Below are 21091 nucleotides of genomic sequence, written 5' to 3' on the forward strand. Positions count from 1 at the left end.
AAATGTGTATTTGATTTGATTTGTATTTAGTATTTGATTTGCTTTAAGTATTTTATTTGTATTTAGTATTTGTTTTGTATTTAGTATTTGATAGCATTTGATTTGTTTAAGTTAGTTATTGCATTTATTGTTTATGTTGTATGATATTGTAATGTAATGTTTATGCCTCAGTTGCATTTATGCCACAGTTGTAAGTTTAGCTTCCTGTCCAGGGATTGTACTGCCCGAGACGTGCAGTCCTTGGGAAGGGGGCAGTGTTACGAATTTGGTATTTAAAAAGCTAATGACAGTTCAATTATAAATCAAATGGTTTTATTTCTCGCACAGTGCAGCGCGTGACGAATATTAAAAGAAAGCTAAGCCGGAAAATTTAAATTACAAGAGCGCGTGCATTAAATAAATAAATATCTCTTTTTGATTTCGAGAAAGTACTGGAAAATTCTAGCGCGTGATTTTAAAATCTTATAAAAGGAGGAAAACATCTCAGTTTGGAGTAGAGTTGCTTAGTTTGTTGTTGTTTAGAAAACTGCCGTTGTTGATTATAGCGAATTCGCGGATTAGCGTTCTTTAGCTGTTTTGAATTACGTTCTATTGTACATTTAAGTAGTTAAAAGATAACTACTGTGAGATATTGTGATACTGCATGATAATTTGAGAAAATTTAAGCATTTCTGTTGTGATAATAATAAATTTTTTTCATTTTTCATCGGACTTGTGCATTCATTTCATAACGAACCCGTACGCACGCAACAATATGTTTATCCTAACAGCTTAAGTGTAGATAGTTTTAGGAACTGGTAATTTTTGAATTAGAACTTGCAGAAATTTTGAGAATTATGCAAAATATGAAATTTCATTTGAAAATTTCAACAGAATTCATTTTCTCTAATTCTTCTAAACATAAAGAAATTAAAGTGAGATATATTTTCACATGTTTTCATAAGTCTGCATACAGTAATATTGTGTGTTTATAAATTGCAATGTAACCAAAATTTTATTTCATTACAGTAATGGTTGCATGTAAATAAAAATAAAAATTTAGCTGAAATGGGACCGAAGCATAACTATAATTTCGATTTTAAACCTTTAAAAATTTTTTATTACTTTTAGTTTAATTAATTAATTAAGGCTGATACTGATTTTTTGTAGGCTTATGTTGCCATTAAATCAATAAGAATATTGAACTAATTCGACCCTTTAATTAATCATATATAATTTTCATGAACGTTTCTCTCTTTTTAGAACAAAAATGCAGTTTTCATCTTTCAGAACATTAAAAATATATTAAATTTTCAAGACCATGCATTTTTGTTTTGATATACTTAGTTCATCTTATAATGTATCATTCAGATCATTGAACTAGTTAGAACATAATTCTGAGGTAAAATACTTTAAACATTAACTGGTAACAATATTTAATTCAAAGTTCTAAATTTTACTTTCTTTTTGGTCAATTGCATGCCATTTTACAATTCTTCAAAATTTTTTACTGATCAAATTCAAGTAGGAAGGAAATATTTTTATTAATCAAAGTGCTTTTAAACACAATATAATTAATAATCAGCATGCATGTATTATGTAGGTAAATGTAGTAATGTATCGCTTATAGATGTAAACGAAAATGAAATATACTAATATATATTTTTGAAACATCAGTTAATTCTTCATAAACTGGTTCATTAGTGAATTTATAAAGTTGTTACTTGGTTTTTCTTTAATTCTTCTATATAAATCCTTGTAATAGGTTAAAGTAGGTAAGAAAATAAAATTTAATCAGAAAAATTATGCTGAAAATTACTGTTGAAAAACAGGCTTAATTTTAATTAAGAAACTACAATATTAACCTTTCATTGAGAATTTTTCCTTAGACTTTTCTTCACATTTCCTTTCTATTCAACTCTTCATGATAAATATTGGTTTTAAAGAAATGATATACAAGAGAAACAAACCTAAATTCAGATAAATTTAAAACAAGGATCGGGAGTGCCACGGACTTACTGAGAAGGTTCACATCTCTACATATGTAAATATTTTCCCCCCTAAAAGTATTTTAATAAAAACAATGCATATAACATTGGATTTACTACTTAATGAGAGTTCATACAATTGCCAATTGGAATATTTACCCCCCTCCCGGAAATGGAAAACCATCTTGACAATGCTTCTTTGGAATATTGAATTAATTAATAGATCTGCACAGTGTTGAAAATGTACCCTAAGAATTAAAGGATATAATTTGACTGTTATGTTTATGAAGCTGAATTGGTTTTGAAAGTGTTTTTGTGCATGGATATCATATTTTATTAATTTCTGTCTATCCTTAACCCTGTTTCATTGTACAATTTTACGTTTTTTCTGCCTATTCTGCTCAATTTATGTTTTTCCTGTGAAAGCAACTTTTGTCTTTTTTTTGATGAAATTATTTTATCACTGCATGTATTTGCATTATTATTCATCTATTAGTTCTCACATATGCTGATATGCCTGCTGAAGATGATGTTGAAGGATCCTCCTTAACATCTCATGACATGGATACACCTCCTCCATTATATACCCCAAGCCATCGTCATTCTCATAAAGGATTACCTCATGTTGAAATGGTTCGACCTGCTCAAGATGGTAGTACTGTCATTACACCTAGTTCAGAATCAGCAAAAGATGAGAAAAAGAAAGGTGAGATATGATGTTTACTATGTAAATTAAATATGTATGTGAAATACATATTTAATTTATGATTTTTGAAACTAGTGTGAAGTTGCATTGTATAAAAATAGCATAGCAAATTATTAATCTTGATTGTATGTAATTTCATTATGCATTAATTCACATGGTAAAAATAATGAAGACAGTTATTGCAGAAATCCAGTAATATAATTGTGTAATATTTATTAAAAATTATAATATATAATATATATTATTTATAAATAAATATGTAATTTTATTTGAGCTTTTTTACCCGTTTGTGAGATTAAGCTGATACAGTAGAATTTCTGGCATGTATTCTTATATTGGATAATACATATTTACATAGAGCAAATCTCATGGAAAGAAGACATTGATCACGTGCAATGGCAACCATATTCGTGTGACCACAGTACCTTTGGAATGCCCTTAGATATGCTATTTTTGCTCATGTACTCTGTACTCTTTTCTTGAAAGAGCTACAGGCTGTTCTGTGAAATGGACAAGTATTGCCTTTTGGTACAGTTTGACATTTTAAGTTTGGAATATTACTGCAGAATTTGCATGAAAGTCAGAGATGATCATATCCCTTATTAAGATGATTTTATTTTCATGTATTACAAACAGTGTCTAATACACAAAGTGTAGTATGGCAGTATTATGAGAAAGTAATAAGAATTTTACTTTGGATTACAAAGTCTCTGACGTAGATATAGCTATACAGGATTTCGACTGCATAAACAGTAACTTCCTGTAGCCCAAAGTAATTCCACAATGGGCATGTTGACATAAAGTCATGGTAAAGTAAACATACAATTAATATTAGTAGGATTGGAAATAATCTAAGTATACCTTATGTACTGTAATTTTTCATTGAGGAATATATAATGATATTGTCTACTTTCAAGTGAATTTTTGTGTGATCAAAGCATAATTTTCCCAATTATGTCAAATTTACTATTGGATGCTTAATTTTTGGAAAGCCAATGTATTGCAGATTCAACTGTTATTTTTTAAAAGTTCAAACAAGAGAAGGATGCATATTGAAATGCTAAATAAGAATCATAGGTACTAAAGGAAATCTTAATAGCAGTACATTTTTCAGGCCTAGTCTTTCACTCTAGTAATATGCCCTGATTTGAAGCATATTTTTGCCTTATTAAATCATTGGTTATAATGCATAATTGGTAGTAGTTTGATATTTCACTCAATGTTTTTAGCATTCTGCGTCTAAGAGCAGCCAAAAAATTATTGTTGTTTTATACTGAAATCAGTGACATTGTAGATGACATTTATCTGCTAGAAGGATAAAATAAATTAAGCCATGAGTATTTTTTTCTATCTTGAGTTACTAAAAAAATATTAATTCATTAATTAAACGTTGATTCAGTATTTTTCATTTAGTATAAACTTTTAATTCTGTTTTGAGTAAGTAATGGAATGTACTAAAAAACCATGGTAATACTTGTATGAAACTTGTTATATTTATTAGTAGATATTCTTTATGGAGATAGAGAAAGTGAAAAATCAAGCCATACTTTTAATAGGTTAGGTTATTCAATTATGGCAAAGCCTCGAGGGCTATCTGCCTAAGGGGAGGGATGCCTTCTTGGAGGACTTCCTAAGGGAAACTGGCTCGCATACACGTTACACATGGGGAAAACCACGAAAGCACCCATGCAGCCAGCCCGTTCGTGTGATTCAAACCTCGGACCGAACTACCAGTATTCAGTGACTTTACCACTCGGCCGCTGGTGGACCTCATACTATAAATATCTAATTTTATTATTGTATGTAATACAATAGTAAAATTAGATATTTTGTATTACATACAATAGTAATGAAATGGCATTAAAAATTTTTATTAAATTATTTTTTTAAAGACTGGCAATTTATTTCTTTTTCTGCTTAAAGGTGATTTGAACTTATGTTATTTAATATTCACAGCTTCAAAGTGAAAACAGCAGGGAGAAGATATTTTTCGTAATGTAAGATAGATTAAAAGTAATTATTCTTACTGATAATTGCAAATAATTTTATTAATTTTTAGTCAACCTGGCTGAACCATGCTTTAGTAGTGAATATGAAATCGAGGAATTTGTGTATAGTGTTAAAATTCATTATAGGTCCATTATGTTTAGAAGTAACTTTGATCGAGTTGAATCAAAACTTTAACAATATGTTAGTCAGAACACGTGAAGTATATACCTCAATTAATGCAGAGTTTAAGGTTCTGTGCAGCAAATTTCCTCTTTCTTGTCAAGCTGCATGCAGATTCGATTAGTGCATAATGAGACTTTAAAGATAAACCAGATGTCATTTTGGAGCTTGGTTAAATACATTATTTTCATTTATTCATCATACTCAGTAAGAAGTGGACTCATAATATTGATGGATGTCCTACTGAATTATGCCATTAACTTTATAAGGCTTCATTTTATGGAATTGGAACCCTGATGTGATGTCCAATATTTATTTTACTGTTGCAAAAATTCAGAAACATTTATTTAATGCAGACAGAGTTGTTTACAAAAGTTATTTCATATTTTCACTTGCAAATGCCCATTCATTCTCTCTGAAATGGATACCCATAATGAATGAATTTAATTGTTAAATGATAATAATTGTGTAGTTAGAGGCATTAAATTTTAATATGAAGTTATAGCTTGTGTTTGTCATTTGTCATACTGATTGGAAGACAATGATTTATGATCGTTTACTTTTTTTGGCAGAGGGATTTTGTTGTATACAGTCAAAAGTCGTTAATTCGGAATCGTCAGGACTTCGGCGATTCCGGATTATAGATCATCAGTTTAATTCTGGTAAGATAGCATGCAGAAATTAAAAAATTAAAAATATGAAACCATAATTTATGAAATAAAGAACAATTATGATCTAAAGGGTATCAAAATTTACAAAAAAAAAAGTGCTTAATATTTATTTGTTTACTTTATTAAACATTTCTTTCAATGTAAGTTGTTTAAGTTGCTTCATTTTTTATGTGATAATACATTCTCTTTAATTCTATAAACAGACATAATTTTTTGTTCAGTTACAGAGTTTCGCTGTTCAAGTCCTATAATTGCTGTATCGAGAATACCAACTAATTTGTCAATCGAAATTTTTTCGTTTTCAGTAACCTCTGTCACTTTCTTCGCTATCGGAAGCGAATTATAATGACGAGGAATTTGATTTAAATCATATCAAAGACGGAGTACATCGAGATGAAATACTACATTTAGTAAGGAATTATAAGCCAAATAAAATAAAAACATCTGCCCTGAAGGTACGGATAGTGCCGACAGATCAACTTCCAATTCATTGCGCGCCCGCCGCGGCGTTAAAGATAAACAAAGTTTAGATAAACAAATGTTAAAGTTTAGATAAACAAAGGATATGCCTTATCCATTTTTTGCAGCAATTCCATTTTTTGTTTAATGGACTTCGAAACATACTTTCGCTTTGTAGATCCTTTACATATTAGTAAATATATATCAGAAATTCTATTTGACATAATCGAAAGTTCAAGCTTACTTTTATAAAATTGCTCTAACAGTCTGCAAAAAATAATAAGCCGAATCCAATTCAAAGATTAAGGAACAACGCAATCTGCAACATTAACTGAATTAGATAATTTTAGCTTAGCTTATACCTTCCATTATACATTAAACGGGCATTCGTAAATGTATTTTGCGCATGCACACACGCATATTTGCAGCCATAAAGGTCTTACGCTTACGTAAACACCTATGGGCATGCGTCAATGCAATGCATGCGCAGAAAGTTTGTTAATGGTCCGGATTATGGGTGTTCGAATTAATGACTTTTGACTGTATAACATATTTAGGTGTTCTCTTCTTCCACATGGAAGATGCTTATAACCTGGACTTTGGTTTCATATAAGATAAGATGCATTTGGAATAATTTATATACATATACACTGAAGTGACAAAAGTCATGGGATACCTCCTAATATTTTGTCGGTCCTCCTTTTGCCCAGCGAAGTGCAGCAACTCGACGTGGCATGGACTCAACAAGTCGTTGGAAGTCCCCTGCAGAAATATTGAGCCCTGCTGCCTCTATAGATGCCCATAATTGTGAAAGTGTTGACGGTGCAGGGTTTTGGGCTCGAACTGACCTCTCGATGATGTCCCATAAATGTTCGATGGGTTTCATGTCGGGCGATCTAGGTGGCCAGATCATTCGTTGGAATTGTCCAGAATGTTCTAACCAATCACGAACAATTGTGGCCCGGTGACATGGCGCATTGTCATCCATAAAATCCCATCGTTGTTTGAGTACGTGAAGTCCATGAATGGCTGTAAGTGATCTCCAAGTAGCTGAAGGTATCCATTTCCAGTCAATGATCGGTTCAGTTGCACCAGAGGACTGAGTCCTTGCCATGTAAAAACAGCCCAGACCATTAGGGAACCACCACCATCTTGAACAGTGCCTTGTTGACAACTTGGGCCCATGGCTTCGTGGGGTCTGCGCCACACTCGAACCCTACCATCAGCTCTTACCAACTGAAATCGTGACTCATCTGACCAAGCCACGGTTTTCTATTCGTTTAGGGACCAACCGATATGCTCACGAGCCCACGAGAGTCGCTGCAGGCGATGTCGTGCTGTCAGTAAAGGCACTCGAGTCAGTCTTCTGCTGGCATAGCCCAAGGAAGACAAATTTTGCCGCACTGTAGTATCGTACACGTCCCTCGTATGTCCCACATTAATTTCTGTGGTTATTTGATGCAGTGTTGCTTGTCTGTGAACATTGACAACTCTACGCAGACGTCGCTGGTGTCAGTCATCAAGTGCAGGTGGTCGGCCACTGCGCTGTCCATGGTGGGATGTTATGCCTGAAATTAGATACTCTTGGCACACTCTTGAGACTGTGGATCTCGAAATGTTGAATTCCCTAACGATATCTGAAATGGAATGACCCATGCGTCTAGCTCCAACTACCATTCCGCGTTCAAAGTCTATTAATTCTCGTCGTGAGGCCATAATCACGTCAAAGCCTCTTCACATGAATAACTTGAACACAAATGAAAGCCCTGACAAAGCACTTCGCATTTATACATTTTCTACGCGATACTACTGCCATCTGTATATTTGCATATTGCTATCCCATGACTTTTGTCACTTCAGTGATGAGCCAAAATATTATGACCACTTACTCAATAACATGTTGCATGACCTAGCAAAACAGCTCCAGCTTGCCTTCGTATGGATGCCACATGTACTTGACAGATGACGGCAGTCAGATTTTGTCAAATGTCTAAGCAGTGGTCTTGCAAAGTCAAGATATTCCAACATAGTGGTGTTTGAAGTCTGAGCTGCTGCTCCATGGCATCCCAAATGTGCTCTATTGGGTTTGGATCCCACAAGTTAGGTGGCCAGGACATTAATTGGAATTCATTCTTATGTTTGCCTTTATATACTGTACCCTTATTTTCACAAAAATGAATATATTGGTGATTTCGGGAGCTGAAAATTACGCGAATTTTATATGAACAGATCCGAAAGTTGAAAAATTTCAAAAGTACCTAAGTGAAGTTGAGAAAGTTGAAAAATTCCAAAAGTACATCTTTTGCATAAAACATTTTAAGAAACTTCCTTTTGTCCGAAAAGTTCTTCCCCCCCCCCTTCCCATCTAAATGGCGAGTTCAAGCGCTTGCTCAAGAATGAGTTTATTGAGTGGTATTCTAATGAGTTTCAATTTCTAGAGGAAAAAGAATCTGTGGACTTGCAAATATCACGACTAAAACCGATTCATGCTTCTTGGCTTGTGTGCGTATTTAACGGTATTGAAGCCAATAATGAGATAATTTTGAATTGCTTCAAAGAAGCTAGTATAAATAGTATTCTAAGTGAATGAGCTGCCTTCTATTAATTTTATTGTTTTATATTCGAGAAATATATATTATTCAAAAAATAGTTATAAGAAAGAAAGTTGTCAAATAAAAGCTTGTAACTGCAATAAATCATTAAATTTTGGGTAAGGGAAAAAATTCTGATTTTTTTATTATTATTTGAGGTGGAAAAAAAAAAGTATTTCGTGAGGCTTAAATTTTTGCGATTACGATGGGCTCGTGAAAATTAAAGCCTCGCGAAAATAATTGCCTTTACAGTAATATATATATTGAAACAGCTTTTGGACTATCTCCTAAGAAAAGAAAGGAAATTAGGAAACTTAAAAAAAAAGTAAACTTTAATGCTAGTGTAAAAAATGTTTTATTAGCATTGTGTATAGCAAGTAAAAAAAATAATTTTATGAAACAGGTAAATAACAAAAATGATAAGAAAGAAATGAGCCAACTATTTCTATCAAATGGAAATTAATTGACTTTTCAAGGGGCACAAACCAATTTCCAATCAATATACAATAATTAATAGAAGCCAATGTGTTTCATCATCTTAATGTGCAAGAACCAATTATAAAATACCAAACCAAGAAGATATTGCACCAAAATTGATTCAAAGTACTAGTTAAGAACAAATCTTAAAGGGATATTTAAGTAATATATATAGATAGATAGATATTGGGTTTTGACAAAAGTTTCCCCAAACAGTTCAAGTTGGTGTGTTTCATCATATTTTGTCAAGCAATTTTTGGCATTTGAAAGAAAGAGACTTGTTTTAGAGTACTGTGTTTAGAAATTTGTAAAAAAATATCGTTATCATTAAGTACAAGGTGTCTGATATGGAACTATCACGCTACCAGATTAGAACCATCATTTACTTCCAGTTCTGTTGCAAAAAGTCAGCCACAGAATGTTACCAAATCATGTGTACCACTTTAGGTACTAATGTTAAAAAGGAATTAGATAGTAAATAAAGGAATAATAAATAAATAATAATTAATAAAGGAATTACACATTAGTTTATGTGATGCACATCGCACTGTGCATCGCATAAACTTAACATACAAGTTCTGTCACAGGGTGTCCCATGAGCTGACTCGAGCAGATAAGAACTCATGTGTTTGGGCCTTCATTAATCTGCTCTAACATTGCAACTACAAAATTCTGGACTGGATCGTCGCATGTGATGAGAAGTGGATTTTCCTTAACAACAGAGGCTAGAAAAGGAGTTTGTTTGCACCCGGTGAGGCCATAGCCAGCGTCGCGAAGTGCAATTTGACTAAGAAAACGATCATGCTTTGTATGTGGTAAGATTGCCATCTATGAAGAGTATCTGGGAAGAGGTAAAACCCTCAACAGTAGGGTGTACAGCGAGATGTTAGTCCATATTGTTTCTGCTATCAAGAAAAAATGTCAAACTGAGTTCCATCGCAAAAAGATAATGTCCCATCAAGATAATGCAAGACCACATGTGTCTGCATTTACCAACTTGACTCTGTACGGTCTCAGATGGGATCTTTTGCCACACCCTCCATATAGCGTGACATCGCTCCTTCGGACTGCTACCAGTATTCACATGTGCAGCTACATCTTGCTTGTACTGTCTTCCATTCTGCACAGGACACCCGAAATGAGGTTGATCTGTTTTTTAACTTGCGGCCACCAAATTTCTAAGCTGAAGGCTTTAAAAAACTATTAGCAGAAAATCAGAGTTTTGGGTGGTGATTATTACCTGCACTAATGGTACTGTGTTCATGTTTTTTTTTTTTTTTTTTTCCCTAACTTTATTAAGAAGGATTTTTGGTGAAAATTTTTATTACAACCATATATATATATTACTTAAATATCCTCTTAAGATTATATATATATGTATTATTTCTTGCAGCTTTTAGTTAACAAATACAGTATTTCAATTGCCATAGCTCTCAAAATCAGTAATTGATTCTTTGGTTAAATTCAGAAATGAAAATTTCTTCAGATATCAATATTTCATGCAATTTGCTGTGCATAATATTTCATTGGTAACCTTAAATCCATTATATAAATTCAAAGTAATATATTTTTTTTTTTAATTTGTTAATGCATTTTATCTTTAAAAAAAATTTGTAATTGACAAAAAAATTTATGTGAATGTGAGAAATTTCACTTGTTTGTTTTATATATGCTATATAATTCTTTATTAATCTGTGCATTATTATTTGAAGTTCGAGAATTAAGTGAGGAAGAAAAAAAGCAGATAATGCTGAGGGAAGATTTTCACCAGTTTTTTGACCGTGCCACTAGAATTATTGAAAGAGCTTTATATGAAGATGTAGATATCTTAGTTGATTATACTGGCACGGGAGAAGAGCAGGATGGGTAAGTCAGTATGCCAGTTAACTTGCATAATATATATTTTTTCTTTTTAGTAGTCTTTGTAACTAAAGGCTACTGTAATAAATAAGTGCTGTAATAACTTTCGTAAACATTTTTATACATATCATTGTTTCATTGTTTTATCAGGATCAAAATCTACACAAAAAAAAGCAAATTATTTGTAGGCTTTAAAATCTGAAAAAGAAAATAAATGGATTGTTTTTAATGGCATAAAATTAAATAATTTAGCATAAATTTTTTAACCAAAATTATCTTTAGTAATGAATTAGGATTATTGTGAAATATTTACTTTTGTTACATTTCAGTATTAATCTCAGGATCCATTAAAAGAATGTTATATAATAAGGATACATTTTTTAGTATTTAAGTCTAATTATAAATATATCTGTTTGAAAATCGATATGTGTTTGTGGGCTATTTAACTTTTATTGTTGGATTAATAGCCTTATCCAATATTTAGTGCTTTATTTTTGTCAAATATAAATGTAAATGTAATTCGTCTAAATATATAAAGGAATTTTCTGTGCTGTCAACTTTCTTCATAGAAGTTTCCAAGATCTCAACCTAAATAAAGTATTTAAACAAGCTAAACAGAAATCTCTGATTGAGTCTAAAATAATTGTCTGCTTGAAGTACGACAAAAGACTGAGTAGTTATATTACCAACCCTCATGAAGAAGATTTTCTGGTACTTGATACTGCAGTGAAGAGAGATTTCTCTCATATGTGGATAAACAAGCATATTATTACAGGAAATCTAGATATTGCACAGGATCAAGAAATAAAGCAGATTATAAATAAAGGTACACAATTTAGACCAGTTAAATACATTCCTAAATTCAGTTAGTTTGAAAGGATTTCAGCAGATGTTGATAAGTTCATAAGAAAGGCAAGTTCTCTACTAAGTTCACCTACTCATCTTTCTTTTTATGGAATGGAAAAATAAAATATTCAATCAAAGCCTTCATCTCTCAAAAAAAAAAAAAAAAAAAAAAGGATTTAAAGGTATTAAAAATTGGAAAGGTTTACTTCAGAAATTTTTGTAGTTGAAAAAGCAATTTACCGTTACAAAATTGATAAAACAAGCAATAAGTTTAGTATTATATGAAAAAAAATTACAATTCTCTTATTAAAAAGGAATGCACAATTCAACTACATATTGTATTTCCAAAAATAACGAAAGGACAATAATCAACAAAATTTATGTTTCTCATAAAAAATCAAAAATTTCTCTTTTTACTACAAACAAACAATAGATTTGCCAATTTATATGCAATGCCAAAATTTCATAAAAATGCTGTCAAAATTAAATTTATGGCAAATAGTACAAGCAACTTCAAGAAGAATTTTGATAATATTTTAACATATCTGTTTAAATCGGTATGTAATTTAGTTTTTCATAAAGCTAATACAGTCAAAAGTCGTTAATTCGGACACTCATAATCCGGAATGATCTATAACTCGGACCTCAAAGCTACAAACTTTCTGCGCATGCGTCGAATTGATGCGTGCGCGTAAGACCTTTACGGCTGCGAATATGTGTGTGCGTGTGCACAAAATACGTTTACGAATGCACGTTTAATGTATAACAAAAGGTATAAGCTAAGCTAAAATTATCTAATTCAGTTAATGTTGCAGATTGCATTGTTCCTTAATCTTTGAATTGGATTCAGCTTATTATTTTTTGCAGACTGTTAGAGCAATTTTATAAAAGTAAGCTTGAACTTTCGATTATGTCAAATAGAATTTCTGATATCTATTTACTAATACGTAAAGGATCTACAAAGCAAAAGTATGTTTCGAAGTCCATTAAACAAAAAGTGGAATTGCTGCAAAAAATGGATAAAGGCATATCCTTTGTTTATCTAAACTATAACGGTTGTTTATCTTTAATGCCACGGTGCACAATGAATTGGAAGTTGATCTGTCAGCACTATCCGTATCTTCAGGGCAGATGTTTTTATTTTATTTTTCTTATAATTCCTTACTAAATGTAGTATTTCATCTCGATGTACTCCATCTTTGATATGATTTAAATCAAATTCCTTGTCATTATAATTTGCTTCCGACAGCGAAAAAAGTAACAGACGTTATTGAAAATGAAAAAATTTCGATTGACAAATTAGTCGGTATTCTCGATACAGCAATTATGTAGGACTTGAACAGCGGAACTTTGTAACTGAACAAGGAATTATGTCTGTTTATAGAATTAAAGAGAATGTATTATCACATAAAATAACGAAGCAACTTAAACAACTTACATTGAAAGAAATGTTTAATAAAGTAAACAAATAAATATTAAGCAATTTGTTTTTTTTTTTTTTTTTTTTTTTTTTTTTTTTGTAAATTTTGATACTCTTTAGATCATAATTGTTCTTTATTTCATAAATTACGGTTTCATATTTTTAATTTTATTATTTCTGCATGCCATCTTACCAGATTTAAACTGATGATCTATAATCCGGAATCGCTGAATTTCCGACTAGTCCGGATTAACGACTTTTGACTGTACTGATGAAATGTACTGTTGGATTATTCGCAACAACTTATAGATAGCTGAGAAGATTAAAAATCTAAAAGTTTGCAGTATCAAACTTTTTCAAAGACTCTAAAAATCTCTATACATGTGTCCCACTTAAAGAAGTTTTTGAAAGTTTTCTTGAGCTACCATATTATTATTTTCCTGAAATGTTTACTAGTCTGGATTTTCAAAAATGGAAAGTCTCTAATTTTAGCTTCTCAGTAACTTACATAAAGCATGCAAATTTTTGATACCTACAAACAAATGATATTCCAATGGAAAGTTCTTAGTCAACTCACTTATGTAACCTCTATCTGTTTTCTAAAGAATATAAATTTCATAAATACCTTTCTGATAATGACTTCAATAAATTTTAACACACTTTTCAGATATATTGATGATGATATAACATTCAAAAATAATATTCATAAACCTTAAAAAACATTAAAAGAAAAATTGATGATTTTGGAATAAATTTTGTCAAAATTTTGCAACAAGGGGCTAAATTCTTTTGCTTTATTTGTTGGAATTTTTTCATACCGATGTGTTTTGTATATTTCTCTAATGGATTGCCTCTGCATCCACTGAGTAAGTTATGATTTCAATGTTCTCAGTTTATTTCTTAGTATATTTCGTATAAGTATATATTAATTTCAATTTTAAATTCGGCAAAATGTGTCTAATTAATTTCTTTTGCTTTATTTGACATTGAAATTTTACATAGGTCTTTGTATATTTCCGTAATGGACTGCTCCTACTTCAAGGAGGAGTTTAAAATTTTCAGGTTAATTGTTGTAATTAAATAATTTAAAATGGTTTACCATCTAATTTTAAATGAACAGAAATGCAGTGTTTTCCAAGGGAGGGGGGGGGCAATTGAGTCTGATCTGCCTTAACGATAACAGATTTTCTTGGTACGAAACCACTGATTGCTAAAATAAGCAACTTTTGTTTGTATTTTTTTTTTCCTAAATCTGATTGAAATTACTTTGCAATGGGGATTAAAAGATACCTAATTTGGTTCTTGAAATTCTGTGCAAATTTTGCGCATAAAAGAAACTTAACTTACGAAAGTATGATGGGCATTTTTTTATTTGATTTTTCTGTCTGAAGGGAGCATATAAGAAGTTAGATTTTGTTTTTACCCTGTTACTGCTAGTGCTGAAACTGTTTTCATAACATTCTCAATTTTATTTTGAGAAATTGTAATTTGAAGTACATGGCTAAGATCAGTATTTAAGAAAATAAAGCCAGTAGCATTTTTTAAAAATATTTTTTATAAAGCCTAAAACAATGATTTTTGAGTTGTTTTATATCAATGCTATCATATAGTAAAAGTGTAATAATAATGTGTGCTATCTGTTTAAACAAATGTAATATACATTCAGGGTAATTTAACTTTCCCATTTGGAACAAGTATATGCAGATCTTGCAGCTGTTTGTGATCATGATGCATGATTAGCTTGTGTTGGTTTGTGGGAGAGAAAGAAGAGATGATCATCTGTTAATGTCATGTCAATGGTTTGAAGTCCTCAGGTTTCTTATGTCTGCAACTTCTGTATTTACTTCAAAGTTGTCGATCAGATTTTGTCATCTGCTAAAGTGGCTAAAGCTGAAGGGCTTCAAATATGATAGCATGGCTTGACTGTTGCATCTATTTTCTGTTATGAAGTGTTTTAGAATTTCTTGTAAGAACTTCCGAAGCCCAGTGGCACAGTGGCTAGTGCGTTGCGCAGTAGCATCACAGGTCCCCGGGCTGGGCAAGGTTGACTCATTCTTTCATCTGTTGAGTGGGTCGATAAATTAAGTGCTAAGTTCTCCTGGGAACTAAACACCGGCGGTCCTGCAACAAACTGACCACTTGTTCAGGGCATATGCTCCCGCACCCCAGGGCCCATGATCAAGAAAGCAGATTTTCAGGCACTGCAGGCCTTGGCCCACTGGAGCTGTTGCACCACTGAGTTTACTTTGTAAGAACTTGAGAGCATGAGAGTGCTTTTATAGTTTAAATTATACTTTTTGGCCAATGCAAATGAAGGCTGAGATCTTTTTTTCACTATTTGCCATTTGTTCTAAAAGCTGGTTTTGAATTTCTTTTGGTTAGCAAAAGCAAGTACTTTAAAATCTTTCATAAACATTATATTCCATAAAATTAGCATTGGCAAAATTAGGGATATTTGTATAATTTTGAATTAAGTATTATTATTATTATTTAATATTAATGATAGCAGATAGTTTGGGAAAATGATCTTGTGCTTCAGGTGAGAATTAATACTGATGTGCATAAATTGCATTTAATAATTATGAAGATGTTGGCTATTATGATGAAATTTATGCATATTGTTGCCAAAGTTGAAATGATGTTAAAAACGAAGGACGTACCTAATACTGTAGTAAGTAGGTACTACAGTATGATATACTTACTATAGCTGTAAGTATAATTTAGCTATAATAATTTTTTATTTAACCCCTGTAACACTACCATGCCCTAAAAATATCTAAAATAAACTCATCATGTGTATTATAAAGGGAGCTATTCACCATGTAGCTGAATACAGCTTTAAAAATTTGTTCCTTCTAGATATTGGGCTGTGATTTTTGCATTTAAACAAACAGTATTCTTTCTGCCAAACAGTATCTTTCTATTACAATCTTAATAGAGTCTTCTTTTAAAGGAATATATAAGTAGCTAAAACTGAGAAAGCTGTATAATTTGGCCCAGTTTTGGTTTCTAACAGGCTGATTGCTGGACATGATTTTTCTTGCACATGATATAAAAGCAAGCCATTTATTGAGATTAAAATATCAACTCACTGCAGATATTTAGAAGCCGATTAAATATACTGTTTCTGAAAACTACTGATCTTATTTCATCTTCACATTGTCTGATATAGCTCTGAAATGTTTCTTTTGAACATGATTTGTGCAAAATGAAAAAAAGAAAAAAAAAAGTCTACGTTTTTCAAACTGATAATTTCTTTTCAGAGATGACAAGAGCGGCATAAAATTATCTTTAAATAGGACATTTTTTGATGACCATTGGTCGAAAAATAGGACTGTGACTAGTTTTGATTGGTCCTCACAGGTTAGTATAATCTTATTTAACAGTCATAGACTTTTTTTCCTTACAGAAAGGTAACAGTCACTAAGGAATAATATGGATAAATGTTTATTATTAGGGGGAAAAAGATATAGTTCGCAATTTTTTACATAATAAAGCTTGTACGTAATAAAGCATGAAGTTGATGTTATTTGTTATGACTTTATATACTAGTTTTAAGTGACTTTATATACTAGTTTTAAGTTTAATAAGTGTGTTAACTAAAAAAAAGATAGTTCTAATTATGCTGTGTAAAATTCTGAGGTTTTTTTTATATATGCAAATTACTATCTATTTATTGGTTTTTAAAAATTGTAAATCTCTAGTTCATGTCTAAAGTACAACCTATGTATTGAAATTAGTAAATATCTTTTACCACAGATAAGATTTGTTCATCTAATATATATTTTTTTCTTCACATTACACAGTTTCCTGAATTACTAGTTGCATCTTACAATAACAATGAAGATTCTCCTCATGAACCTGATGGTGTGTGTTTAGTATGGAATATGAAGTTTAAGAAAACAACACCTGAATATATCTTTCATTGTCAAGTGAGTGATAATTTTTTCAGTTGTGTCATGTTCCACACCTCTAGGTTTAGTAACATTTATCTTAGGGATCTCTCTCCATTTCACTGTAAAATTAAGTTTAAAAATATCCTATCAGGTGCTAGTGCTATTATCCTTTATTTTTTAGTATAAAGCTTTCTTAAATTATATAGATAGAATTTGGTGGAATTATATAATTTTAGAACCTTTGATATATCTGTCATGGGATGAGGATGTGAATTAAATATTTCATTATTATTTCATGAAGTTTGAAATATGTTTTATAAGCTGTTAATGTGCATCAATTTCTTTAATTTGGAGGCAAGTTAACTGGCAAGTTGGAGAATAATAAATATTTGTAGGTTTCATGAAATTAACTTTTAAGAACACTTAGTATATTTATTTATTTTTAACTTTTAATTTCTTCATATTCATGAAAGTGAAAATAATAGAAGTAAGTGGTTTAAATTTAGGTAAGAAATAGTATTAGAAATACTTACAAATTTTAAGAAATATGTCATACAGCAATAATTAAAGATGCTAAAAATTGGGGAACTCAAACCTATAATTAACTGGGTTGCCATGCTACCTGGAAAACCGGAAAAAGTCAGAGAATTCGAAAATTGACCAAAAAAGTCAGGGAATTAAAATATTTAAGTCAAAATCTGGAAAATTCAGGGAATGTCATACGGCAATCCCCAAAAAAGTAAATTTTGCGCCAGCGTTGGAAGCAATCACTTTGTTGGTGAATTATTTATCGGATGAGCGTCATTCAGGCAACTGGCATAGCGCCAATTTTCGCAGCTCCAATCAGATTGTCTTTTAGAAAGGCAAAGCAAGTTTCCGGCAAGTTTGGTTTCCAGTAACCTCGAGAATCCTAAGACTCGCATGTGCAGTACATGTTGAACTAAAAAAAATACCTTCCCATTCTCGTATACAGCAAAATCGGTTTAATCCTAATATATGGTATCATGGAGGCTAGAATAGCCCCCCATGTACTCTGTTCTAATGTAAGAACGTCTATGTAAAGAAAGAAAGGTTCCGTAGATGTAATGTATGTAGCGCATTCGGAAACTAAGTACCGTTTCATTCTAGCGGCGTCGCAGCACTGTGGTAGGCGTTCCACGCATGCGCACGAGTCTTTCTTGTTCACTGACTTTCAATTTTCGCCATTTTGGTTGCTCTATGTTGTGTTTTCAGTTTGCTGTGCACATTCAAAATGTTTAAGACAATTAGTTCTCCCGCTGACTGGGAGATTCGTGCCGTGATTAAATTTTTGAACGCGAGGAATGTTAAACCGGCCGCAATTTATCGTCAAGTGACAGAAATTTACGGTGAAAACGTGATAAGTGATGGAATGGTGAGAAAGTGGGTAAGAATGTTTGATGCAGGTCAAACAAATGTCCACGCCGAGGCTCGGAGTGGTTGGCCTTCTGTTGTCACCGATGATTTGGTAAGGAAAGTTGATGAAGCAATTCATGAGAACAGACGCTTCACAATGACAACTCTTTCAGAGGCATTTCCACAAATTCCACGTACTGTTTTGTTCAAAATTGTGTCTGAACGCTTGAATTATCGCAAACTGTGTTCTCGATGGGTTCCAAAAATGCTCACTGATGTTCACAAAACAAAGCGACTTGGCAGTGCCCTGACATTTCTCACGTGGTACAGTGATGAGGGAGAAAACTTTTTAAACCAAATTGTGACAGGTGATGAAACTTGGGTGTGTCATTTCACACCAGAATCAAAACAACAATCGATGGAGTGGAGACACACTCATTCTCCGAAAAAACAAAAGTTCAAAGGGACAATGTCATCACAAAAAATCATGTGCACTGTCTTCTGGGATAGGAAAGGCGTTTTGCTTACTGAATTTATTCCCAGAGGTGAAACCATTAATGCGGCACGATATTGTGAGACTTTAACAAAACTAAGGCGTGCCATTCAAAACAAACGAAGAGGAATGCTCAGTAAAGGAATTGTTTTGCTCCATGACAATGCTCGGTCCAATACTGCTGGTGTCACTCAATCGTTAATTCGACAGTTTCATTGGGAGCACCCGCCGTACAGCCCGGACTTGGCGCCGTCCGACTATCACTTGTTCCTGCACATGAAGCGCGAGCTTGGTGGCAAGCGCTTTGGATCTGACGATGACACGAAAAATGCTGTGGAGTCGTGGTTTTTGAAACTGGTGGGAAGTTCCTTTGACGATAGTATACAAAAACTGGTCACCCGCTATGACAAGTGTTTGATTATTGGTGGAAGCTATCTTGAAAAATAGTTTAAGACATGTATTTTCATGTAAAAATAAAATTGAATTCGAAAAAATTGTTTTACTTTTTTTTTTTTTTTTTTTTTTTTTTTTTTTTTTTTTTTTTGCAAATCGGTATTTAGTTTCCGAATATGCCTCGTAAATCAGTTTGCTATAGCGCCACTAGAAAGCGGAGGGAAAAACTCACCAAGGGATTTGGCAATGGAATCTGACGGCGAGAATTACTCCCTCTGCGATGTGTACAGGAAATTGTGGAGCATGTGTTAAGAAGAAATGTTCCTTGACTTTCACGATAATTTATACTCGGATTTTCATACTCTTTTGGCTCAAAATAACTAATCTATTAATTAATTTACTTGCGCGAAAAAATATTTTCTTTTCCTTTAAAGTTTAAAGAAATTTAAAATGATATTCGTTTTATGTACTCTTGATAAACTTGACCTTTGTGAGCTTCGGTGAGAGATATTTTGCGCATACGCAGCTGTTTCCCTCTACATTGGGACAGAACCATTCCTGTTGCAGAGGTTTTTTTGTATCTTAACAATACATATTTTTTTATTCTAACCTCCATGTACGATACACACGAGATTTAGCGACATTATGATAAGCAGTAACAACAGTTACCTCTCTGTCTGTTAGTCTCTGTTTAAGAAGATGTTGGGCAGTAAACTGGTCATTTTGGTGTTGGCGGCAGTTTTCGAAATCGTACCAAGGCCATCGCGAAGACTAGGATTTTACCGCAAAATCTTTTAACCCTCTGGCTGCTCATCATGCGATTTCCGCAATCACGTGTTTTTCTTTTTTTATTGAGGAGCACATCCCTTTTTTTCCCCCGTTTAACCACTGAAATAAATTATATACAGTATTACAGTATTAGACGTTTAGTTTACGCTTTGGTCAATAGTTATAGTTAATTGTCCACTAAATTGCTTCGTTTGAAGGTACGTGATATTACCACTCAAACAACCGCTTTTTTCTTACAAAAATGGGTGCTAGAAAACATTCAGCAATTATCTTGATTATTAAATTATTAATTAGATTTATTGAATCTGGTGCAAAGGCTGTGAAGTTGGACTTTGCCTTGAACCCTGTTTTGAACTCTATCATATTAAACTGCATTTCTAAGATATTTTTTCCTCAGTGCTTTATATTTTCTTAAATTTTATATATTTTATGTTTTTATAATATTCAATAAATAGAAATTAACTGTAATTCAACTGAAATTTATTTTTAAAAAATTTGGGGGGGGTGATAACATCTGAAATTGGTTTTTCTGGCAACTTAGTTTCTCATGAGAAAAATCTATGTAAAAAAATATTTTCTAGAAAGAAAAAATGCATTTTCAATTCTCTAATATATATAGATTTAAAATATGAAAAAAAATTTACACAATTTTTGAAGCGATTTTGGTCCACAAATTGAGCAGTTAGAGGGTTAAACTTTTTTCATTTAATAAATGCCTTATTTTTCATTTTGCAGTAAAATTAAAAAAATAGTAATCAGTCATCTAGGCTAACGTTTAATATGACTATATTCGCCAAAATATCATTGATTATTGTAATTCAATTTTTAAGTAATTAACTTCATTTTAATGTTATTTATATCATTTAATGTTCTTCTTTCCTCTAAATTTATTTATCATTAGTTAATAATACTTTCAGATTTCAGGCAAATTTCTCTGGCATAATTCTGAAACTAAATCTAGTAGTATGATGACATACTAT

The 21091-nt window shown here is 32.0% G+C and overlaps 1 protein-coding gene across 17 annotated transcripts in view; it reads left to right on the forward strand.

Annotated features, from left to right (window-relative positions):
- LOC118193998 (cytoplasmic dynein 1 intermediate chain 2-like) overlaps positions 1–21091 on the forward strand; it is a 111000-nt gene that overhangs the window by 57486 nt on the left and 32423 nt on the right. For all 17 annotated transcript variants that reach the window (XM_085807538.1, XM_085807547.1, XM_085807557.1 and 14 more), the window contains 4 exons: positions 2464–2673; positions 10753–10906; positions 16430–16529; positions 16973–17098. In XM_085807538.1, the coding sequence (XP_085663664.1) occupies positions 2464–2673; positions 10753–10906; positions 16430–16529; positions 16973–17098 (590 nt within the window). The remainder of the gene's footprint in view (positions 1–2463; positions 2674–10752; positions 10907–16429; positions 16530–16972; positions 17099–21091) is intronic.

This window comes from Stegodyphus dumicola, chromosome 1 (genome assembly GCF_044657685.1).
Source record: "Stegodyphus dumicola isolate Sdum_Otavi_A_Nest chromosome 1, ASM4465768v1".
Taxonomy (NCBI): domain Eukaryota; kingdom Metazoa; phylum Arthropoda; class Arachnida; order Araneae; family Eresidae; genus Stegodyphus; species Stegodyphus dumicola.